Here is a 26,185-nt window from a genome sequence, read left to right as displayed (position 1 = left end):
CTTTTTAACTTTTAGATTTGAATTTGAACTGTGGTTAGTAATCTAGTAATAATGAGATGGTTAGAAGTTCTTCATTCAAAAGATCTGTCTAATGTGTCAGGGTTCAATTTAATTGACTACGCTGTTTAGCTTCTGCAGAAGGTGGAACATTTGTGAGGGTGTAAACATGACTGACAACAGCAGCATTTATTGCCCATCCCGAATTGCCCTAGAGGAAGTGGTGGTGAGCTGCCTTCTTGAACCGCTGTTGTCCATCTGGTGTAGGTACACCCACAGTACTGTTAGGAAGGGAGTTCCAGGATTGTACCGAGTGAGAGTGAAGGAACGGCACAGTGGTTAGCACAGCAGCCTCACAGCTCCAGCGACCCAGGTTCAGTTCTGGGTCCTGCCTGTGTAAGAGAATGGTGGGTATGTGGTAGGGAATATGGGATTAATGTAGGATTAGCATAAGTGGGTGGTTGTTGGTCGGCACGGACTTGGTGGGCCGAAGGGCCTGTTTGAGTGCTGTATCTCTAAATAAATAAATAGTTCCCAGTCAGGGTGGTATGTGACTTAGAGAGAAACCTGCAGGTGGTGGTGGCCCCATGCGCCTGCTGCCCTTGTCCTTCTAGGTGGTAGAGGTCACGGGTTTGGAAGCAGCCTTGGTGAGTTGCTGCAGTGCATCATGCAGATGGTACACTGCTGCCACTGTGTGTCGGTGGTGGATGTTTGTGGATGGGGTGCCAATCAAGCGGGCTGCTTTGTCCTGGATGGTGTTGAGCTTCTTGAGTGCTGTTGGAGCTGCACCCATCCAGTGGAGAGTATTCCATCACATTCCTGACTTGTGCCTTGTAGATGGTGGACAGGCTTTGGAGAGTCAGGGGGTGAGTTATTACCCACAGAATTCTCAGCCTCTGTTCTTGTAGCCACAGTATTTATATGGCTGGTCCAGTTAGGTTTCTGGTCAATGGTAACCCCCCAGGATGTTAATAGTGGGGGATTCATGATAATGCCATTGAATGTCAAGGGGAGTTGGTTAGATGTTTCTCTCTTGTTGGAGATGGTCATTACTTGATGCCATACTCGGTCAAATGCTGCTTTGATGTCAAGGGCAATCATGCTCACCTCACCTCTGGAACTCAGCTCTTTTGTCCCTGCTTGCAACATCTATGTCCTTTCCTACCCTGTAATGCTGGCACTATCACTGTCCAGGAGCGCCGGAGTACAGCAGAGGGTCTGTTACTGCTGCAATGCTGGCACGTGCAGTGTACAGCAACACGGGGTAGAGGAGAGGGTCTGTTTCTGCCAGGACACTGGCAATTCCAATGTGCAGACACTATTGGCAGTAAGCTCCATAGCACAAGAACAAATGACAGAACGACAAAGCCCTCACCTCCAGCTCTTACCTGAACTACCTGTCTGAAGCCGGTCCTCATCAAGGGAAGGAAGATGCCGGTGACGCTAATGTGGTCCCCGGGTTGTGCCAGCCTTGTGTTTTCCCCCCGGCTAAACACCGTCATGCTGCGGGGAATGTTTCCCACCGGCACCTGGTCACTCTGAGGAAACAAAGAGTTCATCAACATCCCAACACCGGTACAGAGGAGCAGTTAGAAAACCCATGGCACCGTATATCCTCGTCCCGGAAAGGAAACCAAGTCCAATTCAGCTACTTACATGTTCCTGGATTTTAAGCTCCTGAAATTTGATGAACTTTGACCCTCGTGACTGCAGGTACAGCCTTCCTCCCGACTTGTTGGTTTGGCACTCACGGCTAGGGCACATGATCAGGGGCATGAAGGTCGGAGACTGGATCTGAAACAGGAACCCAAGGTGTGAAGGGCCTTTCATCGGAGACTGCTCACTGCCAAATCCTACCCCAGTTACAAGGAAGATTCAAGCCCAGTTCCAGGGCCTTGTGATTGATTACTCTTTCCCCAACAATCTCTCTCTCCCACCCCCCCAAATAAACACTGCCCAAGAAACTGCAGTCCATAACATACCCCCATCCCTCAGCTTGCCTCAACATTGGGAGGGCCAGATCTGTAACTCAACAGCCAGGTCCCAACCAAGTGCAGTAGAAGCACCATCCCACAGCCCACCAGCGTCCTGGGGGTACTGCCCTGTCACTGCTCATGTCTCAGCACTCTCAAGGAATCAAACCCCTGACATGTATAACACACTCTTCCCCCGTCGAAGCAGAGTAGTTATTAGGATTAGGATTCTCCTGCTCTTGGTTAGACATCACTTAGCTATGCAATAATGTAACACAGCAGAGAATCCTGTGCAGTAGAGGGGCTGTTACATTCCCGAAGGCCTGGCTTTGATCACTACCCAACACCTCTGGTTATCAGTAACTCCTGTATGCTTCGTCACCTGCGCTGTGGGTTTGCACTAATTCGGAGCTGTGGAATGCCAAACCCCACCATAAGATAGTCTGCGTCAAACCCTGTCAGGGCTTCCTTTCATCACCCGAGTTAACTGGCTCTCACCTTTCACAATAATCAGCTAAAAATTAATTAGCATTTGGAAGAACGTGAATGGAATTCTAAAGATTCTAACATGGATTATTCAATGAAAGCCAACATGGATTTATTCAAGACTGTGTTTGACCAGCTCGATCGAGTTCTTTGATGAAGTAATAAAGATGAGGGATATACAGCTGATGATAGGTGTATATTGACTTGACAATGTTAATAGACTTACTAACAAAAATGAAGCCCATGGGGTTAACGGGACAGTGCCAGCATGCATACAAAATCAGCTGAGGGACAGAAAGCAGAGTGTAGTGGTCAACAGCTGATTTTCAAAGTGAAGGGAAGTGTACAGTGGTGCTCACCAGGGGTCAGTTTTAGGAACACTGCTCTTTTCAGACACATTAACAGCCTGGACTTGGGAATACACAGCATAATTTCAAAGACAGGGTCTGCATTCATTCGACGGATGCTCTGTGCTTACCGGCTGGTAGGTTTCGGCCCCACATTGATCACACGTGTACGTGGCAACCACCATCATGGGTTTGACCTCCGTCACTCTGGTAACAATGCCTCGGACAGTGACGAGCTTCCCAATATTGTCTGCCTTCACATCCCTGATCACCTTTGGCTTCATCGTGCTGGGAGCCTTGAAATAAACTTCGCTGTGGGGAGCAGAGAAAGGCAGTACACCCATTTATAGATCAGTTCGCAGCTCAGTCCCAGTATCCTCACTCCCCGCACCCCCCGGAACCCACCATGCAATAAAACGAGGAGCTGCATTCCAATAGCACCTTCCACAATCTGAACGACATCATAAAATACTTGACAGCCAGTGAAGCACCTTGGAAATGCCAGCCCTGCAGTAACATAGGAAATGCAGCAACAGCAAGCTCCCACAAACAAGAGAATTCAAGCCGATCATCTGTCTTAGTGACGCTGATGGAGAGATATTGTCCAGGACACCTTGCCTGCTCCTCGACAAAGCATCATGTGATCTTTTACATCCACTTGAAAGACAGTTTTTCTGACAGCACAGCTCTCCCTCAGCTGCCCACACCCCTTGACAGTGCAGAGTCACACAGGCGCGTCAAGAATGAGGAGTTTCTGATCAGCTGTCTGTAGCTCAGAGCTCAAAATGCCACAGAAAGGTTCCCCACGGCCCACGTGGGAGCCCCAGGTAAAAACCATGAGCCAGCTTCCTGCCATGAAGCACCAGAACGTCAGTCTGGCTGCACAGCCCAGGTTGCTCTCCTTACAGCTCAAAGGCATGTCCGAGAGGGATAGGTATGACGGGGCCAATGGCCTCCATTGCTCCTCTATCATTCTGTGAATCTGTAAGGGACTGGGAAACGGAGGCGCCTTGCCTGGGCCCTGACCCACCACCGCCAGGTCAGGCCTCGCAGCCTTCCACCAGCCCTCCCCCCACCAACGGACCCAGGCCCCAAGAGTGGTGGACTGAGCCTCCTCCCCATCCCCGAGCGTTCAGCCACTGTACACACAGGCAGCAGTGCAGTCAGTGCCCACGGCCACACTCACAATCTGCGCAGGAGCTCCTGTGGGTACTGGTTGCGAGCATCGTGGACCTCATTGGGATCGCGGGTCCGCTGTTCCATCATCAGCCGATGCTCAATGTAAACGTCCAGCGCATCCTTGTTCACCACCTGAAAAGGAGTGCAGATACACAGTAACTATTTAACACTCACATTCCCAAACACCCTGCAAAAACGAGCAATGCCAGCCAGTGAGAACAGCTTCCCCAGAATCCACTGAGCAACTATAAATGAAGCAGACCCAGTTTCACTACATCCCCTGTTTTACCTCCTTCTCCTTATACTGTGGCAGCAGCTCCTGAACTGCATCAGCAAAGAGATTCACATATCGCCGTGTATTCTCACAGATCGAGTCCACCAACTCAGGGTCCTCCTCGGCAATGTCATCCAGATCGATGTAGAGCGCTACTTTCTCACGGTGAACAATTTGCACCTTAAAATAAAGACCAAGAGTGAATTGGAGAAGCTGATGATCACACTCTGCCCCAACCTCCACAGGTTTCGCACCAGTTAGCTCTGCCCAGTGACCGGGAGGCACTTACACAGAAAAAACTGAGCAACTAAGCAATGGCCCACTCGTCTCCTCCAGTTAATGCATTACAGAGGACAGCATGGGGAGAAAATAAAGACTTGCATTTTGATAGCGCTTTTCATGACCACAGGCCACCCCAAAGGACATTCCAGCCACGGAGCACAAGTGAAGCAAGTCGTGGGGGAATATTGAAAGTTGTAGAGGAAGAAGTGAGGGACCTTGGTGTGAAAGTCCACAGATCCCGGAAGGTAGGACAGGTCGATAAGGTGGTTAAAAAGGCCTATGGAATCCTTTCCTTTATTAGTCGAGGTATAGAATACAAGAGCAGGGAGGTTATGCTGGAACTGTATAACGCATTGGTTAGGCCACAACTTGAGTACTGTGTGCAGTTCTGGTCACCTCATTACAGAAAGGATGTAATTGCACTAGAGAGGGTACAGAGGAGATTTAAGAGGATGTTGCCAGGACTGGAAAAATGCAGCTATAAGGAAAGATTGGATAGGCTGGGGTTGTTCTCCTTGGAATAGAGAAGGCTGAGAGGAGATTTGATCAAGATGCACAAAGTTGAGGGGGGCCTGGATAGAGTGGAGGTGAAGGGCATATTTACATTAGCAGAGAGGTCAGTGATGAGGGGGCACAGATTTGAAGTGATTGGTAGAAAGATTCGAGGCGAGATGAGAAAATGTTTTTTCACCCAGAGGGTGCTGGGGGTCTGGAACTCATTGCCTGTAAGGGTATAAGGGGCAGAAACCCTCAACTCATTTGAAAGGAGTCTGGATAGTGCAAGTGCTATAATCTGCAGGGCTACGGACCAAATACGGAAGGTGGGATTAGGTTGGCTGGCTTGTTTTTCGGCCAACGCAGACACGATGGGCCAAGTGGCCTCTTTCTGTGCCGTAAACTATCGATGATTCTAACTTTTTCGATGAAGCGCAGTTATTGTTTTATTGTAGGAAACACAGCAGCCAATTTGTGCACAGCAAGCTCCCACAAACAGCAGTGAGATAATGATCAGATAATCTGCTTTTTGAGATGCTAGTTGAGCGAATAACGTTGGCCAGTTGGAGGGGACATTGGGACCGCGTGCGGGGGTGGGGGGGCTAGGAAGGGCCCCCCCCCAGGGATACAGGGACTGCGTGTACGAAGGTTCTTACCAACTGGTCGGCGTATCGGAACTGCTTCTTCCCAAGTTCGCTGTCCGTGTAGAACTCCTGCAGGAACTTGCTGCACTTCTCTGTAAGGTAGATCAGGAACTGTTAGTGCCTTAACCCCCTCCTCCAAACTACAGCCACCCTCCGAAACAAAGCCAGGAGAGGGGAGGGGGTGCGAGGGACTGCTGTGTTTGGGGCCAGAAAGGTCTGAGGGCCTCCTGGTCCCCGTCCCCCATTGTAAATATAAACATGCAAGCAGCTGCCGCAGCCCCCCACGATTCCTGACCTGCTCTGGGAGCCAACCTGGACCACTCGCTGCAAACAGTTACAGGCTGCGTCGATCCTGATCTGATCCACTCCCAGCCCCTACAACATGTTGCTTGCATCGTCACCTCACAGCCCGGGGCTGCATCAGTCACAGGCTTGAGAAATAGAAACCCCCACCCCCACACACCCAGCGCTCTATCCCAAATCCAGCTGCAAACAACATCCGCAACAATTCCTTCAACTAGCTATCAAATCAGGATGGGATGCATCCAACACACAGCGTGTAACATTCCCTAAACCCATGCGTACCAACACTGGATTCACAATCCAAGCAACAGCCGAAATGACACTGAAAAGACACACCCAGTCCAGTCTGCCCTGCAAACTTACACCAACATCTGGGGATTTGTGCCAAAGTTGGAGGCCTCGACAAAGTCACAGTCAGAATCGTATCCATCAGCCAACCTTCCAGAGTCGAAGTCCTGTCTTCACACTGAGGGCACACTCCATCGTGTCGTGTGGCACTACCCTTGCTAAGTGGGATAGATTCAGAACAGATTTAGCAGCTCAAAACTGGGCACCCATGAGGCGCTGTGGGCCATCAGCAGCAGCTGAATTGTATTCAACCACAAAGTTCAACCTCATGACCCAGAATATCCCTCACGATCACAGAATCGATACAGCGCAGGAAGCGGCCATTCAGCCCATGGTACTATTATCAAGCCCGGGGGATCAACCCTGGTTCAACGAGGAGTGTAGGAGAGCCTGCCAGAAGTGCCTAAAAATGAGGGGCCAACCTGGTGAAGCTACATTACAGAACTACATGCAGAAACCTGCATTTAATGTAGTAAAACATGCCCAGGAGTGTAACCATACAAAAAAAACCTGACACCTAGCCAACGGAGCAGCTACTAGGTCAGGTGACCAGAAGCTTGCTGAAATAGGCAAGTTAAGATTGAGTTTGAAGGGAAGAGATGGAGGGGGGAAATTCCAGAGCTTACACCTTAGACAGCTGAAGACAAGCAAGTCGGGGATGCACAGAAGATTAGAGTGAGAGGGGCACAGAGATAGGGAGGGCAAGGCCATGGAAAACAAAATTGAGCTGTTCAACTGCGAAGTCCAATGTAGGCCAAAGTGCACAAGGTGATTGGCGAACGAGACTCAGATAGAAGATGGGAGGCTGAGCAGGAGTGAGTCGGAATAGGCTCGTCTAGAGGTAACAAAGGCCTGGATGAAGGAGTCAACGGATGAGCTGAGGCAGGGTCAGAGTCGTGTGATGTTACGGAGTTGGAATTAAGCGGTCTCAGTGATAGCACGAACACGTGGTTAGGAGCTCACCTCACCATCCGTAACACCAAAGTTACAAAGAATCTGGTTTATCCCCGGACAGTTGTCAGGGACAGAATGAGTTGATGCCTCGGGGACAGAAGTTGTGGCAGGGACAGAGGACGATGGTTTTGGCATTCCCAATATTTAGTGGAAGGAAACTGCTGCGTATCCAGTGGTGAATGTCAGACAAGCAATCGGACAATTCAGAGACGGGGAAAGGTTCGAGAGAGATGATGGCGAGCTGGAGCTGGGTGTCATCAGTGTACATGTGGAATCCCACCACGTTTACAGATGAGAAGCAGCAGGTGGATGAACAAAAAGAGGGGACCACGGCTGATGAGAATTTTAATAAAGGTGTTTGGAAACTCTGACCAAATGAAGGCAAATGACCACGCTCAGCGATGGATGAACAGGGTTGTGACCATCACCGAGTGGATGTTCCAATGTCTACCTCCATCTAGTGTCACCAGTATTACAGATAACAAACTTCATCAAATTCAATTCACTCCACGTGATATCAAAAGACAGCTGGGAACAGAAGGAAAGGTCCCTGTCAATTCTTTCACAAGCTGTACAATGTTACACATCGGCATCGCGTCAGAGTTCTGGTGCCTGACCGGGTGGTACAAGATCTCACCCTGAAGTTACAGGAGCTGGCAATCAAAATGTTCACCATTGCTGAACCCACCAGGTCACAGAGTAAATCAGCAGCCAAGAGGTGAGGAAATACCAACCAGCCACAACTTGGAGAAATCAACAAACTTGCATCTGTATAGCACCTTTCACAGTGAGGGTGTGGATTTGTGGTCAGTAACTCTTCTGAGTCAAATGCAACAGACAGTTGCCAGGGAGAGGAATGGACCACTTCTCCCTCCATCCCCCCTCCCTGTCTCCCTCTCTCTCTCTCATCCCCTGCCCTCCCCCTCTCTGTGCCCACTCCCCCTCCCCTTCCTCCACCCTCTTCCCCCTCTCCGGCCTCCACCCTCTTCCTGTCCTCCCGCTCTCTCCCTCCCCGACCGCACCACCCATCCCCTTACTCCCCTCCCTCCCGTCCCCTTACCCCCCTCCCTCCCTCACCCCCCGTCCCCTTGCTCCCCTCCCTCCCTCCCCGTCCCCTTACTCCCCCTCCTCTCTCTCCCTACTCCCCGCCACCCCGTCTCCTTCCTCTCCCTCTCCTCCCCCCCCGTCTCCTTCCCCTCCCTCTCCTCCCCCCCCCCCCGACTCCTTCCCCTCCCTCTCCTCCCCCCCGACTCCTTCCCCTCCCACTCCTTCTCCTCCCCCCTCTCCCTCCCTCTCACCTTCCCCTCCCCTTTCCCTCCCCCCCTCCCCCTTACGTTTCCCTCCCTCCCCCACCCCCTCTCCTTTCCCTCCCCCCCTCCCCCACCTTTCCCTCCCCCCTCCCCCACCTTTCCCTCCCCCCCTCCCCTTTCCCTCCCCCACCCCCTCACCTTTCCATCCCCCCTCCCCCACCTTTCCCTCACCCCCTCTCCTTTCCCTCCCCCCCTCCCCCACCTTTCCATCCCCCACCCCCTCCCTTCCATCCCCTCTCCTTTCCCTCCCCCCTCTCCTTTCCATCCCCCCTCCTCCCCCCCTCTCCTTTCCATCCCCCCTCCTCACCCCCTCTCCTTTCCATCCCCCCCTCACCTTTCCCTCCCCCACCCCCTCTCCTTTCCCTCCCTCTCCTTTCCCCCCCTCCTCACCCCCTCTCCTTTCCATCCCCCCCCTCACCTTTCCCTCCCCCACCCCCTCTCCTTTCCCTCCTTCTCCTTTCCCCCCCCCTCCCCTCCCCCCTCACCCCCTCTCCTTTCCCTCCCCCCCTCCCCTCACCCCCTCTCCTTTCCCTCCCTCCCCTCCCCCCTCTCCTTTCCCTCCCCCCTCCCCCCCTTCACCCCCTCTCCTTTCACTCCCCCCCTTCACCCCCTCTCCTTTCACTCCCCCCCTTCACCCCCTCTCCTTTCACTCCCCCCCTTCACCCCCTCTCCTTTCACTCCCCCCCTTCTCCTTTCACTCCCCCCCTTCTCCTTTCACTCCCCCCCTTCTCCTTTCACTCCCCCCCTCTCCTTTCACTCCCCCCCCTCTCCTTTCACTCCCCCCCCTCTCCTTTCACTCCCCCCCCTCTCCTTTCACTCCCCCCCCTCTCCTTTCACTCCCCCCCCTCTCCTTTCACTCCCCCACCCTCACCCCCTCTCCTTTCCCTCACCCCCTCTCCTTTCCCCCCCCTCCCTCCCCTCCCCTCCCTCCCTCTCCTCCCCTCCCCCACCCTCACCCCCTCTCCTTTCCCTCCCCCCCTCCCCTCCCTCCCTCTCCTCCCCTCCCCCACCCTCACCCCCTCTCCTTTCCCTCCCCCCCTCCCCTCCCTCCCTCTCCTCCCCTCCCCCACCCTCACCCCCTCTCCTTTCCCTCCCCCCCTCCCCTCCCCCCCTCTCCTTTCCCTCCCCCCCTCCCCTCCCTCCCTCTCCTCCCCTCCCCCACCCCCTCTCCTTTCCCTCCCCCCCTCCCCCTCCCTCTCCTCCCCTCCCCCACCCCCTCTCCTTTCCCTCCCCCCCTCCCCTCCCCTCCCCCACCCTCACCCCCTCTCCTTTCCCTCCCCCCCTCCCCTCCCTCCCTCTCCTTTCCCTCCCCTCCCCCCCTCTCCTTTCCCTCCCCCCCTCCCCTCCCCCCTCTCCTTTCCCCCCCTCCCTCCCCTCCCCTCCCTCCCTCTCCTCCCCTCCCCCACCCCCATCCTCCTCTCCTTTCCATCCCCCCTCCCCCTCTCTCCTCCCCTCCCCCACCCCCATCCTCCTCTCCTTTCCATCCCCCCTCCCCCTCTCTCCTCTTTACCTTTCTCGCTCTGATAGTCTCTGGGCGGCATGGCGGGTTGTGCTGTGGGGGTTCTCTCTCGGGCGGGCGGGCTCTCTGGCGGAATCCACTCTCTCCGCGGTTCTCAGTCTCGCTGCTTCTCCCGCCGCCGTTTCTTCGGATCCGAAACTGGCGCGAATCTGCCGCCCACGTGATAGGAGCGGACTGTACCACCGGCCGGGGCAGCGGGGGGGGGGGGGGGGGGGGGGGGGGGAGGAAGCCGCTCTCACAGCCGCACAGAATGAGAGATAGAGAGAGAGCGCGGGAGACGCGACCACAGCAACACACCGGATAACAAAAAGACTTTAGTCACAAACTGGACCCACTCCGCAGGGGCCCGTGTAACCGGAATCCGGAGAAAGAGAATCACCCACCCGACACATAATATCAAACCACTGGCGCGAAAATCTCCGCCAACCTTTCACCCCGTGCGTCACATCCGATCCGACCAGAATCCCGCCCCGAACTCCACAGCCCCGCCCCCAACTCCACAGCCCCGCCCCCAACTCCACAGCCCCGCCCCCAACTCCACAGCCCCGCCCCCAACTCCACAGCCCCGCCCCCAACTCCACAGCCCCGCCCCGAACCCCCTTCCGCCCCGCCCCGCCCCTCATCCGTATTAACCCCGCCCCTCGGATTCCGTTGCACCGCGCTGGTCGCCGTGATGAGGTCACGCTGATTGACGTTGTGTTGGGGGCAGTGGGCGGGACAGGAGGCCTCGGGCTGGCGGTGAGAGTGAGCGGACACAGAGACCTGGAGCCGGGGGGGGAGAGAGAGAGAGAGAGAGAGAGACAGACAGACACAGCCAGCCTCCCACCCGGTTTCAGTGTGAGAGAAAAACCGGGCTCGGGCCCTGTCCCTGTCCGTGCGAGGGGGAGGCCGAGGCCTCGGGCGGGGCTGGTGGTGAGAGGGAAATCGAGGGTGAGTGAGTGAGTGACCGGGCCGGATGTCTGTGTTCGCGGGATCCCCGCCTGGGGTCTGGCCTGTTTACTGGCAATAGGCCATGATCTGACTGTGGTCTCAGCTCCACTTCCCTGTCTGCCCCTGACTCCCTCTTGATGTATATTCAATGATGCAGCCTCCACTGCTCTCCAGGGAAGGAGGGAACTCCACAGCCTAACCACTCTCTCAGAGAAAAAAAACATTCTCTGCATCTCTGTCTTAAAAGAGGGACCTTGTATTCTTAAACTGTGTCCCCCACATTGGAAACATCTTCCAATCCATCAAGTCCACTCATCATTTTACATGATTCGATAAAGATCACCTCTCATTCTAAACTCCAGTGGGCACAGGCCCAACCTTCCTTCATAAGATGAATCCTCTATCCCCAGAATCAGTCGAGTGAACCTTCTCTGAACTGCTTCTAACGCAATTATATCCTTTTTGAAATAAGGAGACCAAGTACACAGTACACCAGATGTGGTCTCACCAAGGTCCTGTACAGCTGCAGTAAAACATCCCTACTTCTATCTATATATATATATATATATATATATATATATAAGCAAAGCACTGCAGATGCTGGAAAAATAAAATCAAGAACTGCTCGAAATACTCAGCAGGTCGGGCAGCATCTGTGGAGAGAGAAGCAGAATTAACGTTTCAGTTCAGTGACCCTTTCATCTTGGTGTCATTGGCAAATTTAGCCACTTGATCTCTTCATCCAAGTCAACTTTTAACAGTTTATGTAAATGACTTGTGTGCAGAGACTGAAGATATGGTTGCTAAATTTGCTGATGACACAAAAATAGGTCGGAGAGTAAGTTGTCAAGAGGACATAAGGGGACTACAAAGGGATATAGATGGGTTAAGTGAGTGGGCAAAGATCTGGCAAATGGAGTATAATGTGGGAAAGTGCAAAATTGTCCATTTCAACAGGAAGAATAAAAGAGAAGTATTGGTGAGAGATTATAGAGCTCTGAGATGCAGAGGGATCTGGGTGTCCCAGTGCATGAATTGCAAAAGGTTTGTATGCAGAGACAGCAAGTAATTAGGAAAACTAATAGAATGTTATCGTTTATCGCGAGGGGAACTGAATACAAAAGTAGGGAGGTTATGCTTCAGCTATACAGGGCATTGGTGAGACCACATCTGGTGTACTGTGTACAGTACTGGTTTCCTTATTTAAGGAAAGATGGCAATGCATTGGAAGCAGTTCAGAGAAGGTTTACTAGACTAATACCTGGAATGGGTGGGTTGTCATATGAGGAAAAGTTGGACAGGTTGGCTTGTATCTGCTGGAGTTCAGAAGAGCAAGAGGTGACTTGATAGAAACACTTAAGATTCTGAGGGGTCTCGACAGGGTGGATGTGGAAAGGATGTTTCCCCTTGTGGAAGAATCTAGAACTAGGGGTCACTGTTTAAAAATAAGGGGTCGCCATTTAAGACAGAGATGAGGAGAAATTCTTTCTCTGAGTCGTGAGTCTTTGGAACTCTCTTCCTCAAAAGGTGGTGGAAGCAGAGTCTTTGAACATTTTTAAGGCACAGGTAGATAGATTCTTGATAAGCAAGGGGGTGACAGGTTATTGGGATAGGCAGGAATGTGGAGTTGAGGTTACAATCAGATCAGCTGTCATGTTGAATGGTGGAGCAGGTTCGAGTGGCCTAATCCTGCTCCTAATTTGCATGTTCTGATGTAATATAAATTTAAAACAGTTGAGGCCCAGCAATGAACTCTGTGGCACTACACTTGTTACAACTTGCGAATCAGAAAAAGACCCATTTATCCCGATTCTCTGCTTCCTGTTAGCTAACCAATCCTCTACCCATGCCAAGATGTTACCCCCCTACACCATAAGCTCTAATTTTGTGTTGTAAACTTTGATGTGGCACCTTATCAAATGCCTTTTGGAAATCCAAGTATGCATCTACAGGTTCCCGTTTATCCGATGGGAAAGTGGCATTGAGGTGGATGATCTGCCATGATCTAATTGAATGGTGGAGCAGCCTCAAGAGGCTTCATGGTCTACTCCTGCTCGTGGTGGTGGACAGTTAAACAACTAACTGGAGGAGGTGGCTCCACAAATATCCCCATCCTCAATGATGGGGGAGCCGAGCACATCAGTGCGAAAAGTAAGGCCAAAGCATTTGCAACAAAAGTGCCGAGTTGATGATCCATCTCAGCCTCCCCCTGAAGTCCCCAGCATCACAGATGCCAGTCTTCAGCCGATTCGATTCACTCCGCGTGATAGCAAGAAACGACTGAAGGGACTGGATACTGCAAAGGCTGTGGACCCTGACAATATTCCGGCAATAGTACTGAAGACCTGTGCTCCAGAACTTGCTGCACCCTTAGCCAAACTGTTCCAGTACAGCTACAACACTGGCATCTACCTGGCAATAAGGTATGGCCTGTACAAGTCAACCCAGCCAATGACTGCCCCGTCAGCCTACTCTCAATCATCAGTAAAGTGATGGAAGGTGTCATCAACAGTGCCATCAAGTGGTACTTGCTTAACAATAACCTGCTCAGTGATGCTCAGTTTGCGTTCTGCAAGGGCCACTCGGCTCCTGACCTCATTACAGCCTTGGTTCAAACATGGACAAAAGAACCGAACTCAAGAGGTGAGGTAAGAATGACTGCCCTTGACATCAAGGCAGCATTTGACCGAGTTGGTTGGAGTCATACCTCGCACAAAGGAAGATGGTTTTTGTTATTGGAGGTCAATCATCTGAGCTCTGGGACATCACTGCAGGAGTTCCTCAGGGTAGTGTGCTAGGCCCAACCATCTTCAGCTGCTTCATCAATGACCTTCCTTCAATCATAAGGTCGGAAATGGGGATGTTCGCTGATGATTGCACAATGTTCAGCACCATTCGTGACTCCTCAGATACTGAAGCAGTCAGTGTAGAAATGCAGCAAGACCTGGACAATATCCAGGCTTGGGCTGATAAGTGGCAAGTAACATTTGCGCCGCACAAATGCCAAGCAATGACCATCTCCAACAAGAGAGAATCTAACCATCTCCCCTTGACATTCAATGGCATTACCATCGCTGAATCCCCCACTATCAACATCCTAGGGGTTATCATTGACCAGAAACTGAACTGGAGTAGTCATATAAATACTGTGGCTACAAGAGCAGGTCAGAGGCTGGGAATTCTGCGGCGAGTAACTCACCTCCTGACTCCCCAAAGCCTGTCCACCATCCTCAAGGCACAAGTCAGGAGTGTGATGGAATACTCTCCACTTGTCTGGATGGCTGCAGCTCCAAAAACACTCAAGAAGGTTGGCACCATCCAGGACAAAGCAGCCCGCTTGATGGGCACCCCATCTACAAACATTCACTCCCTCCACCACCAACACACAGTGATAGCAGTGTGTACCATCTACAAGAAGCAAAGCACCTTCCAAACCCGTGACTTCTGCTAACTAGAAGGACAAGGACAGCAAATGCATGGGAACACCACCACCTGCAAGTTCCCCTGCAAGTCTCACACCATCCTGACTTGGAACTATATCGCCGTTCCTTCACTGTCACTGGGTCAAAATCCTGGAACTCCCTCCCTAACAGCGCTGTGGGTGTACCTACCCCACATGGACTGCAGTGGTTCAAGAAGGCAGCTCACCACCACCTTCTCAAGGGCAATTAGGGATGGACAATAAATGCTGGCCTAGCCAGCGATGCCCACATCCCGTGAATGAATGAAAAAAACTATATGTTCCTGCTATCCACCATGCCTGCTAGTTTCTTGAAGAACTCTAATAAATCAGTTAAATTTTTCTTTCACAAAACCATGTTGACTCTGTCTGATCTCATTATGATTTTCTTATGATCCAGCTATAATCTCTTTAATAATGGATTCTAGTAATTTCCCTATTGCAGACGTTAGGTTAACTGGTCTATAATTTCCAGATTTCTATCTCCCTCCTTTTTTGAATAAAGGTGTTAGATTTGCTATTTTCAAATCTGCTGGGACCCTTCCAGAAACTAAGGAATTTTGGAAGATTATAACCAATGCCTCGACTATCTCTGCAGTCACTTCTTTTAACGCACTAGGATACAGGCCATCTGGTCCTGGGGACTTTTCAGCCTTTAGGTCTAATAGTTTTCCCAGCACCTTTTTCCTGGTGATGGTGATTATTTTAATTTCCTCCTCCCTTTCACCTCTTGATTTTCAAGTATCTTTAGGAGGTTTTCCAAGTCTTCCACAGTGAAAACAGACACAAAATACCTGTTCAATGCCTCCGCCACTTCTTTGTTTTCCATTATCAATTCCCCAGACTCTCTCTCTCTTGAGGGCTAACGCTAACGTTAGTTATAAAAACAAAAAGTGCTGGAAATACTCAGCAGGTCTGGCAGCATCTGTGGAGAGAGAAGCAGAGTTAATGTTTCAGGTCGGTGACCTTTCATCAGAACTGGCAAAGGTTTTAAGCAAGTGAAGGGGAAGGGAGGTGGGGGAGAGAACAAAGGGGAAGGCGTTTGAAAGGGCAGAGGGCAGGAGAGATTAAATAACAAAGCTGACCTGGAACAAAGGCAAAGAGTGTGTTAATGCTTGTGAAAGACAAGAGCATTAGTCCAGAGAGTGTTAATGACAGAATAATGAGCAGCTCTGACTACATGAAAAACAGGCACATGGTTAAAAAATTAAAAAAAGGCCAGTCATGCTCTGAAGTTATTAAACTCAATGTTCAGTCTGCAAGGCTGTCGAGTGCCTAATTGAAAGATCAGGTGCTGCTCCTCAAGCTTGCATTGATGTTCACTGGAGCAGGCCAAAGACAGAAATGTGGGGGGTGGGGGAGAGTGTTGAAGTGGCAAGCAACTGGAAGCTCGGGGTCAAACTTTCGGACTGAGCAGAGGTGTTCCGCAAAGTGGTCACCCATTCTCCGTTTGGTCTCCCCAATGTAAAGGAGACCATATTCTGAGTAGCGAATGCAGGATACTAAACTGAAAGAAGTACAACTAAATCGCTGATTCACCTGAAAGGAGTGTTTGGGGCCTTAGATAGTGAGGGAGGAGGACGTAAAAGGGCAGGTATTACACCTTCTCAGATTGCATTGGAAGGGGCAGTGGGAAGGGAACGAGGTGTCGGAGGTAGTGGAGGAGTGGACCAGGGTGTCGCGGAGGGACCGATCCCTTCGGAATGCTGACGGGAGGGGAGGGGATGATGCGTTTGGTGGTGGCATCACGCTCAAGGTGGCAGAAATGGATGCTGGTGGGTTGGAAAGTGAGGACAAGGGGAACCCTGTCGCGGTTCTGGGAGGGAGAGGAAGGGGTGAGGACAGAAGTGCAGGAAATGGGCTGGGCACGGATGAAGGCACTTTCAACCACAGTGGGGGAAATCCTTGGTTGAGGAAAAAGGAAGACATATCAGAAGTGCTGTTGTGGAAAGTTACGTCATCAGAGCAGATGCGTCAGAGACGGAGAAACTGGGAGAATGGAATGGAGTCCTTACAGGAGGCAGGGTGTGAAGAAATGTAGTCCAGGTAGCTGTGGGAGTTGGTGGGCTTATAATGAATATTAGTGGACAGACTATCCCCAGAGATGGAGACAGAAAAGTCGAGGAAGGGAAGGGAAGTGTCAGAGATGGACCATGTAAAGGTGAGAGAAGGGTGGAAATTGGAAGCAAAGTTGATAAAGTTTTCCAGTTCGGGGCGGAAGCAGGAAATGGCACTGATACAGTCATCAATGTACCGGAAAAAGAGTTTGGGGAGGGGGCCTGAGCAGGACTGGAACAAGGAATGTTAGACATATCCCACAAAAAGGACAGGCATAACTAGGACCCATGCAGGTACCCATAGCATCTTTTACTTGAAGGAAGTGAGTGGAGTTGAAGGAGAAGTTGTTCAATATGAGAACAGGTTCAGCCAGGCGGAGGAGGGTGGTGGTGGATGGGGACAGGTTGGGCCTCTGTTCAAGGAAGAAGCGGAGAGCCCTCAAACCATCCTGGTGGGGGATGGAGGTGTAGAGAGATTGGACGTCCATCGTGAAGAGGAGGCAGTTAGGGCCAGGAAACTGGAAATTGTCATAAAGGGGGCGAGACAGAAAACAGGAAACTACAGGCCAATTAGCATAACATCTGTCTGAAGCAAAATGTTAGAAGCTATCATTAAAGACATTATAGCAGGGCATTTAGAAAAATTCAAGGTAATCAGGCAGAGTCAACATGGTTTTATGAAAGGGAAATCATGTTTAACCAATTTATTGGAGTTCTTTGAGGGAGTTACATGTGCTGTGGATAAAGGGGAGCCGGTGGATGTATTGTACTTAGATTTCCAGAAGGCATTTGATAAGGTGCCACATCAAAAGTTATTAAAGAAAACAAAAGCTCATGGTGTAGGGGGTAACATATTGCATGGATAGAAGATTGGTTAGCTAACAGGAAAGAAAAAAGTAGGCATGAATGGGTCATTTTCTGTTTGGCAAGATGTAACGAGTGGTGTGCTACAGGGATCTGTGTGGGGCCTGAACTTTTTAATATATAAATGACTTAGATGAAGGGACTGAAGGTATGGTTGCTAACTTTGCTGATAACACAGAGATAGGTAGGAAAGTAACTTGTGAAGAGGACATAAGGGGGCTACAAAGGGATATAGATAGGTTAATTGAGTGGGAAAATGGAGTATAATGTGAGAAAGTGTAAAATTGTCCTCTTTGGCAGGAAGAATAAAAAAGAAGCATATTATCTAAATGGTGAGAGATTGCAGAGCTGTGAGATACAGAGGGATCTGGGTGTCCTCGTGCATGAATCACAAAAGGTTAGTATGCAGGTAGAGCATGTAATTCGGAAAGCTAATAGAATGTTATCATTTATTGTGAGGGGAATTGAATACAAAAGTAGGGAGGTTATGCTTCAGCTATACAGGGCATTGGTGAGATCAGATCTGGAGTACTGTGTACAGTACTGGTCTCATTGAAGGAAGGATGTAAATGCTTTGGAAGCAGTTCAGAGAAGGTTTACTGGACTAACACCTGGAATGGGCTGGCTGTCTTATGAGCAAAGATTGGACAGGCTAGACTTGTATCCGCTGGAATTTAGAAGAATAAGCCACGACTTGATTGAAATGTTAAAGATCCTGAGGGGTTTTGACAGGGTGGATGTTGAACGGATGTTTCCCCTTGTGGGGGAATCTCGAACTAGGGGTCACTGTTTGAAAATAAAGGGTCGCCCATTTAAGACAGAGATGAGGAGAAATTTTTTCCCTGACAGTCATGAGTCTTTCGAATTCTCTTCCTCAAAAGGCAGTGGAAGCAGAGTCTTTGAATATTTTTAAGGTAGAGGTAGATAGATTCTTGATAAGCAAGAGTGTGAAAGGTTATCGGGGGGGCTGGTGGAAATGTGGAGTAATCAGTTCAGTCATGAACTTATTGAATGGCAGAGCAGGCTCGAGGGGCCAAGTGGCCTACTCCTCCTAATTCATATGTTCGTAAAATGACGTAGGGCATCAGAAGAGTCACAGATGTAGGTGGGACGCGACTGCATCAATGGAGAAAAGATAGAGTCAAGATTGGAAGAAATAAGTACAGTGGGGCAGGAACAGGCTGACACAATGGGTCTGCCGGGACAGGCCTGTTTGTGGATTTTAGGAAGGAGGTAGAAGCGGGCTGTCCGGGGTTGTGAGACTATGTTTTAGGAAGGAGGTAGAAGCGGGCTGTCCGGGGTTGTGAGACTATGTTTTAGGAAGGAGGTAGAAGCGGGCTGTCCGGGGTTGTGGGACTATGAGTTTGGAAGCTGTAGAGGGAAGATCTCCGGAGGGGTTGAGGTCAGTGACAGTCCTGTGGACAGTAGCTTGATGTTCGGTGGTGGGGTCATGGTCCGGGGGAAAGTAGGAAGAAGTGTCTGAGAGTTGGTGCTGAGCCTCTGCAAGGTAGAGGTCGGTACGCCATACAACAACAGCACCAGCCTTGTCTGCAGGTTTGATGACAATGTTGGGGTTAGACCTGAGGGAACAGTGTGCGGCAAGTTCAGAGGGAGAAAGGTTAGAGTGCGTGAGGGGAGCAGAGAAATTGAGATGGCCGATGTCTCGCTGACATTTCTCAATGAAAAGATCAAGAGTGGGTAAGAAGCCAGAGGAAGGGAGAATGCTGGAGGCGGGTGAATGGGTCTGCTGGTTGGGAGGAGGACTCCTGGTCAAAGAAGTGAGAAAAATTAGCTTTAGTTACTCTTTTCCTATTTAAATACTTGTAGAAACTGCTACTATCTGTTTTTATATTATGAGCTATTTTTTTCATACTGTACTTTCTCCCTCTTTATTTTTTCGTCATTCTTTGCTGGTTCTTAAAATCTGTCCAATCTTTTGACCTGCCACTAATCTTTGCAGATTTGTACAGTATTTCTTTTAATTAGATACTATAGAGTCACAGAGTTTTACAGCATAGAAACAGGCCCTTCGGCCCACCTCGTCCATGCCTACCATAATGCCTATCTATACTAATCCCACCTGCCTGCATTAATTCCATATCCCTCTATGCCTTGCTCATTCTGGTACCTGTCCAGATGCCTCTTAAATGTCGCTACTGTTCCTGCCTCCACCACCTCCCCAAGCAGCTCATTCCAGATACCCAACTATCCTTCACTTGCTTATTTAGCCACGGATCATGTATCCTTCTCAAAGTCTTTCTTTCTCACTGGGATAAATTTTTGCTGAGAGTTATTAAATATCTCGTTCAAAATCTGACACTGCATCTCTACTGTCCCACCTTTTAGCCTAGTTTCCAAGTTCACTTTAGCTAACTCTGTCTTCATACCCGTGTAATTACCTTTATTTATGTTTAAAACACAAGTCTTAGACCCACACTTCTCCCCTTCAAACTGAAGGTGAAATTCTATCATATTATGATCGCTGTCGCCGAGAGGCTCCTTTACCCTGAGGTTATTGATTAATTCTGTCTCATTGCACATTACCAGGTCCAGAATAGCCAGTTCCCTGGTTGGCTCTACAATGTACTGCTTTAAGAAATTATCCCAAATACATTCTCTGAACTCATTTTCCAGGCTACCATTGCAAGTTTGATTTGCCCAATCTATATGTAGATTAAAGCCACCCATGACTATTGTGGTACCTTTCTGACACGCGACATTTATTTCTTCCTGTATACTCTGTTCTACGGTGTAACGACTGTTAAGGGGCTGAAAAACTGCTCACACAAGTGTCCTGTTAGCTTTGTTATTATCTCTAACCAAACTGATTCTACATCTTGCTCTTCCGAGCTAATGTCATCTCTCATGACGGTAATAATTACATTGTTAATTGAGAGAGCTTCCTGTCTTTTTGAAATGTTGAATACCCTTCAATATTCAAGTCCCAGTTTTGGTCACATGGCAACCATGTCTCTAATGGATGTCCGGTTGTATATATTTATTTATATCTTGCCAACAATTCATCCATTTTGTTAACGAATGCTGTCTCCTCTGTCTGTGTCTCCGTGAGCGCTGTTCCCTCTGTGTGTCTCTGTGAGTGCTGTCCCCTCTGTGTCTCTGTGAGTGCTGTTCCCTCTGTGTGTCTCTGTGAGTGCTGTCCCCTCTGTGTCTCTGTGAGTGTTGTCCCCTGTGTGTGTCTCTGTGAGTGTTGTCCCCTCTGTGTCTCTGTGAGTGTTGTCCCCTCTGTGTGTCTCTGTGAGTGCTGTCCCCTCTGTGTCTCTGTGAGTGTTGTCCCCTCTGTGAGTGCTGTCCCCTCTGTCTCTCTCTGAGTGCTGTCCCCTCTGTGTCTCTGTGAGCGCTGTCCCCTCTGTGTGTCTCTGTGAGTGCTGTCCCCTCTGTGTGTCTCTGTGAGTGCTGTCCCCTCTGTGTCTCTGTGAGTGCTGTCCCTTCTGTGTGTCTCTGTGAGTGCTGTCCCCTCTGTGTGTCTCTGTGAATGCTGTCCCCTCTGTGTCTCTGTGAGTGCTGTCCCCTCTGTGTCTCTGTGAGTGCTGTCCCCTCTGTTTCTCTGTGAGTGCTGTCCCCTCTGTGTCTCTGTGAGTGCTGTCCCCTCTGTGTGTCTCTGTGAGTGCTGTCCCCTCTGTGTGTCTCTGTGAGTGCTGTCCCCTCTGTTTCTCTGTGAGTGCTGTCCCCTCTGTGTGTCTCTGTGAGTGCTGTCCCCTCTGTGTCTCTGTGAGTGCTGTCCCCACTGTGTCTCTGTGAGTGCTGTCCCCTCTGTTTCTCTGTGAGTGCTGTCCCCTCTGTTTCTCTGTGAGTGCTGTCCCCTCTGTTTCTCTGTGAGTGCTGTCCCCTCTGTTTCTCTGTGAGTGCTGTCCCCTCTGTGTGTCTCTGTGAGCGCTGTCCCCTCTGTGTCTCTGTGAGCGCTGTCCCCTCTGTGTCTCTGTGAGCGCTGTCCCCTCTGTGTGTCTCTGTGAGCGCTGTCCCCTCTGTGTCTCTGTGAGTGCTGTCCCCTCTGTGTGTCTCTGTGAGCGCTGTCCCCTCTGTGTCTCTGTGAGTGCTGTCCCCTCTGTGTGTCTCTGTGAGTGCTGTCCCCTCTGTGTCTCTGTGAGTGCTGTTCCCTCTGTGTGTCTCTGTGTGTCCTGTCCCCACTGTGTGTCTCTGTGAGTGCTGTCCCCTCTGTGTGTCTCTGTGAGTGCTGTCCCCTCTGTGTCTCTCTGTGAGTGCTGTCCCCTCTGTGTCTCTGTGAGTGCTGTACCCGCTGTGTGTCTCTGTGAGTGCTGTCCCCTCTGTGTGTCTCTGTGAGTGCTGTCCCCTCTGTGTCTCTGTGAGTGCTGCCCCCTCTGTGTGTCTCTGTGAGTGCTGTCCCCTCTGGGTGTCTCTGTGAGTGTGTCCCCTCTGGGTGTCTCTGTGAGTGTGTCCCCTCTGTGTCTCTGTGAGTGCTGCCCCCTCTGTGTGTCTCTCTGAGTGCTGTTCCCTGTGTGTGTGTCTCTCTGTGTGAGTGCTGTTCCCTGTGTGTGACTCTCTCTGTGAGTGCTGTTCCCTGTGTGTGTGTCTCTCTCTCTGTGTGAGTGCTGTTCCCTGTGTGTGTGTGTCTCTCCCTGTGTGAGTGCTGTTCCCTGTGTGTGTCTCTCTCTCTGTGTGACTGCTGTTCCCTGTGTGTGTCTCTCTCTGTGTGAGTGCTGTTCCCTGTGTGTGTCTCTCTCTGTGAGTGCTGTTCCCTGTGTGTGTGTGTCTCTCTCTGTGTGAGTGCTGTTCCCTATGTGTGTCTCTCTCTCTGTGTGAGTGCTGTTCCCTGTGTGTGTGTCTCTCTCTGTGTGAGTGCTGTTCCCTGTGTGTGTCTCTCTCTCTGTGAGTGCTGTTCCCTATGTGTGTGTCTCTCTCTCTGTGAGTGCTGTTCCCTGAGTGTGTCTCTCTCTCTGTGTGAGTGCTGTTCCCTGTGTGTCTCTCTCTCTGTGTGATTGCTGTTCCCTGTGTGTGTCTCTCTCTCTGTGTGAGTGCTGTTCCCTGTGTGTGTGTCTCTCTCTCTCTGTGAGTGCTGTTCCCTATGTGTGTCTCTCTCTGTGTGAGTGCTGTTCCCTGTGTGTGTCTCTCTCTGTGACCAGTATGTCTGTCTGAATGATGTTCCTTGTGTCTCAGTAACATTTCTCTTTTTGTGACTGTTTGCAGGATAATGATCTCTCAGCTCTTCATTCTTTCCTTACGAGGGGACCATCTCATTTATAAAGACTGTATCCTTTCGAAAAATGGACCATTAAAGGACATGGCTCGGCCTGTCTGTGCTGAGCAGTTGGCTGTCGGCCGGAGTTGTGAATGTACTGGAATTTGAGGAGTGGCTGGTGTTGGTTTGTATAAACTGGGGAAGGGGGGAAATGTTTCCCTCCATGGCTGGTGAGTCTTTCCCTAACCCTGGTGTCTTCAGTACGTGGGGAGGAGTCAAAGGACGTCATTGATGTCTTCCATCAGAAGGTCACGAGTTTACCCAGAGACCAGGCCCCTGTTGTCATGGTGAGGAATTGAATTTTGAATCAGTGCCTCCCCGCCCAGTCCCGCTGATCCCCTGAAAGCCCCCAGTACCTGCCCTCCGGCTCCCCCACCAACTGACACCCCCCCTCCTTCCTCTCGCCCACCAATCTAACACCCACTGTCCTCCAACCGCGGATCTGACACACATAGAACCCCCTCACCCCCCAAAAACCCCCGATCCAGCACAGGTGCTGCCCTCCCCCACTCCGGTTTCTGGCGCCCACCACCCCACCCACCAGATCCAAGATGCCACCCCCCTTTACCCCCACCCCCCCCCGCCAACACTGTTGCCCCCGATCCTCCTCCCCTCTCCACCCGGCGAAGTTAACCACTTTGTTTCTTTCTGCAGCACCACCAGGGCCTGCACTATGTTCACCTTCGACAGAACACCCTCTACTTTGTGGCAACAACTCGCTGTAACACTTCTCCTTTCACTATCATCCAGTTCCTCAACAGGTAATGTTGTATGTTTGGTTCGTCCAGCTGGGAAAGATTACTGAGTCTTCAGTCAGTTTTAACAACACGAGTTGATTACATTTTGGGAACTATACATTCTTAAACGTGTCGAACTCCTTTGATGATCATGATACTTCTTCAAGTCCCTCGTGATCGCTTACGTCAGCATAGTGGGAGGTCTTACTCTCACTGCCCCAAATATTGACCCTTTCAAACTCTTACAGGCAACACTGAGGACTTCATGTCTCCCACTGGAGGGGCCTGGGCTGGGACAGTTCTCGTGTGTTCCGACGTTGTGCAATTTTCTTGTTCTCGCCCAACATAGAGCCTAGGTAAAGTGGGGGGAGGCGTGCAAGACTGACTGTCAACTCTCCTCCCACCCTGGCAACCACAATTCCCCATTCACTGACCACCCCTCCAGCTGACCCCAGCACAGAAGGGCCTTGTGCCCCCAGGCTGCACTCCGACCCCTGCACAGAGGGGCCATGTGTCCCCCAGGCTGCAGTCTGACCCCTGCACACAGGGGCCATGTGCCCCCAGGCTGCACTCCGACCCCAGCACAGAGGGGGCCATGTGTCCCCCAGGCTGCACTCTGACCCCTGCGCAGAGGGGCCATGTGCCCCCAGGCTGCACTCTGACCCCTGCACAGAGGGGCCATGTGCCCTCAGGCTGCACTCTGACCCCTGTGCAGAGTGGGGGGCCATGTGCCCTCTCCCTAGTTCTGTCACCTCCTCCAGCCCCACAACCCTCTGCGATCTCTGCGCTCCTTCAATTCTGGCCTTTTGAGCATCCCTGATTTCAGTCACTCCGCCCTCGTTGGCAATGCCTACAGCTGCCTGGGCCCTAAGCTCTGAAATTCCCTCCCAAAAACTCTTGACCTGTCTAGATAGTTTTCCTCCTCAAAGACATTCCTTAAAACCTACCTTCTCAATCAAGCTTTTGGTCATAGAACATAGAACATTACAGTGCAGTACAGGCCCTTCGGCCCTCGATGTTGCGCCGACCTGTGAAACCATCTGACCTACCCTATTCCATTTTCATCCATATGTCTATCCAATGACCACTTAAATGCCCTGAAAGTTGGCGAGTCTACTACTGTTGCAGGCAGGGTGTTCCACACCCCTACTACTCTCTGAGTAAAGAAAGTATCTCTGACATCTGTCCAATATCTATCACCCCTCAACTTAAAGCTATGTCCTCTCGTGTTTGCCATCACCATCCGAGGAAAAAGACTCTCACTATCCACCCTATCTAACCCTCTGATTATCTTATATGTCTCTATTAAGTCACCTCTCCTCCTCCTTCTCTCTAACGAAAACAACCTCAAGTCCCTCAGCCTTTCCTCGTAAGACCTTCCCTCCATACCAGGCAACATCCTAGTAAATCTCCCCTGCACCCTTTCCAAAGCTTCCACATCCTTCCTATAATGTGGTGACCAGAACTGCACGCAATACTCCAGGTGCGGTCTCACCAGAGTTTTGTACAGCTGCAGCATGACCTCGTGGCTCCGAAACTCGATCCCCCTACTAACAAAAGCTAACACACCATATGCCTTCTTAACAGCCCTATTAACCTGGGTGGCAACTTTCAGGGATTTATGTTCCTGGACACCAAGATCTCTCTGCTCATCTACACTACCAAGAATCTTCCCATTAGCCCAGTATTCTGCATTCCTGTTACTCCTTCCAAAGTGAATCACCTCACACTTTTCCGCATTAAACTCCATTTGCCATCTCTCAGCCCAGCTCTGCAGCCTATCTATGTCCCTCTGTAACCTACAACATCCTTCGGCACTATCCACAACTCCACCGACCTTCGTGTCATCCGCAAATTTACTAACCCACCCTTCTACACCCTCATCCAGGTCATTTATAAAAATGACAAACAGCAGTGGCCCCAAAACAGATCCTTGCGGTACACCACTAGTAACTAAACTCCAGGATGAACATTTGCCATCAACCACCACCCTCTGTCTTCTTTCAGCTAGCCAATTTCTGATCCAAAGCACTAAATCACCTTCAATCCCATACTTCCGTATTTTCTGCAATAGCCTACCGTGTGGAACCTTATCAAACGCCTTACTGAAATCCATATACACCACATCCATGGCTTTACCCTCATCCACCTGTTTGGTCACCTTCTCAAAAAACTCAATAAGGTTTGTGAGGCACGACCTACCCTTCACAAAACCGTGCTGACTATCGCTAATGAACTTATTCTTTTCAAGATGATTATAAATCCTATCTCTTATAACCTTTTCCAACATTTTACCCACAACCGAAGTAAGGCTCACAGGTCTATAATTACCAGGGCTGTCTCTACGCCCCTTCTTGAACAAGGGGACAACATTTGCTATCCTCCAGTCTTCCGGCACTATTCCTGTCGACAATGACGACATAAAGATCAAGGACAAAGGCTCTGCAATCTCCTCCCTGGCTTCCCAGAGAATCCTAGGATAAATCCCATCTGGCCCAGGGGACTTAGCTATTTTCACACTTTCCAAAATTGATAACACCTCCTCCTTGTGAACCTCAATCCCATCTAGCCTAGTAGTCTGTATCTCAGTATTCTCCTCGACAACATTTTCTTTCTCTACTGTAAATACTGACGAAAAATATTCATTTAACGCTTCCCCTATCTCCTCTGATTCCACACACAACTTCCCACTACAATCCTTGATTGGCCCTAATCTAACTCTAGTCATTCTTTTATTCCTGATATACCTGAAGAAAGCCTTAGGGTTTTCCTTGATCCTATCCGCCAATGACTTCTCGTGTCCTCTCCTCG

The 26,185-nt window shown here is 50.5% G+C and overlaps 2 protein-coding genes across 3 annotated transcripts in view; one reads left to right on the top strand and one right to left on the bottom strand.

Moving 5' to 3' along the window:
- Nucleotides 1–10,516, bottom strand: part of mcm7 (minichromosome maintenance complex component 7) — a 40,213-nt gene extending 29,697 nt beyond the window's left edge. The window contains exons 1-7 of the mRNA XM_068024035.1: nucleotides 10,103–10,516; nucleotides 5,690–5,769; nucleotides 4,272–4,436; nucleotides 3,990–4,114; nucleotides 2,935–3,115; nucleotides 1,654–1,791; nucleotides 1,386–1,535 (exon numbers count right to left, since the gene is read on the bottom strand). Coding sequence (XP_067880136.1) covers nucleotides 1,386–1,535; nucleotides 1,654–1,791; nucleotides 2,935–3,115; nucleotides 3,990–4,114; nucleotides 4,272–4,436; nucleotides 5,690–5,769; nucleotides 10,103–10,133 — 870 coding nt within the window. The 5' untranslated portion in view covers nucleotides 10,134–10,516. The remainder of the gene's footprint in view (nucleotides 1–1,385; nucleotides 1,536–1,653; nucleotides 1,792–2,934; nucleotides 3,116–3,989; nucleotides 4,115–4,271; nucleotides 4,437–5,689; nucleotides 5,770–10,102) is intronic.
- A 303-nt stretch (nucleotides 10,517–10,819) lies between these two features.
- ap4m1 (adaptor related protein complex 4 subunit mu 1) overlaps nucleotides 10,820–26,185 on the top strand; it is a 47,305-nt gene continuing 31,939 nt past the window's right edge. The window contains exons 1-5 of one of the 2 annotated variants that reach the window (XM_068024037.1): nucleotides 10,820–11,041; nucleotides 17,723–17,819; nucleotides 22,586–22,647; nucleotides 22,839–22,924; nucleotides 23,292–23,398. In XM_068024037.1, coding sequence (XP_067880138.1) covers nucleotides 17,752–17,819; nucleotides 22,586–22,647; nucleotides 22,839–22,924; nucleotides 23,292–23,398 — 323 coding nt within the window. In that variant the 5' untranslated portion in view covers nucleotides 10,820–11,041; nucleotides 17,723–17,751. The remainder of the gene's footprint in view (nucleotides 11,042–17,722; nucleotides 17,820–22,585; nucleotides 22,648–22,838; nucleotides 22,925–23,291; nucleotides 23,399–26,185) is intronic. The other variant, XM_068024038.1, reaches the window with a different exon arrangement.

The sequence above is a fragment of the Heterodontus francisci genome, chromosome 48, assembly GCF_036365525.1.
Source record: "Heterodontus francisci isolate sHetFra1 chromosome 48, sHetFra1.hap1, whole genome shotgun sequence".
In the NCBI taxonomy this organism is placed as follows: domain Eukaryota; kingdom Metazoa; phylum Chordata; class Chondrichthyes; order Heterodontiformes; family Heterodontidae; genus Heterodontus; species Heterodontus francisci.
This window is presented reverse-complemented; position numbering and strand designations above follow the sequence as displayed.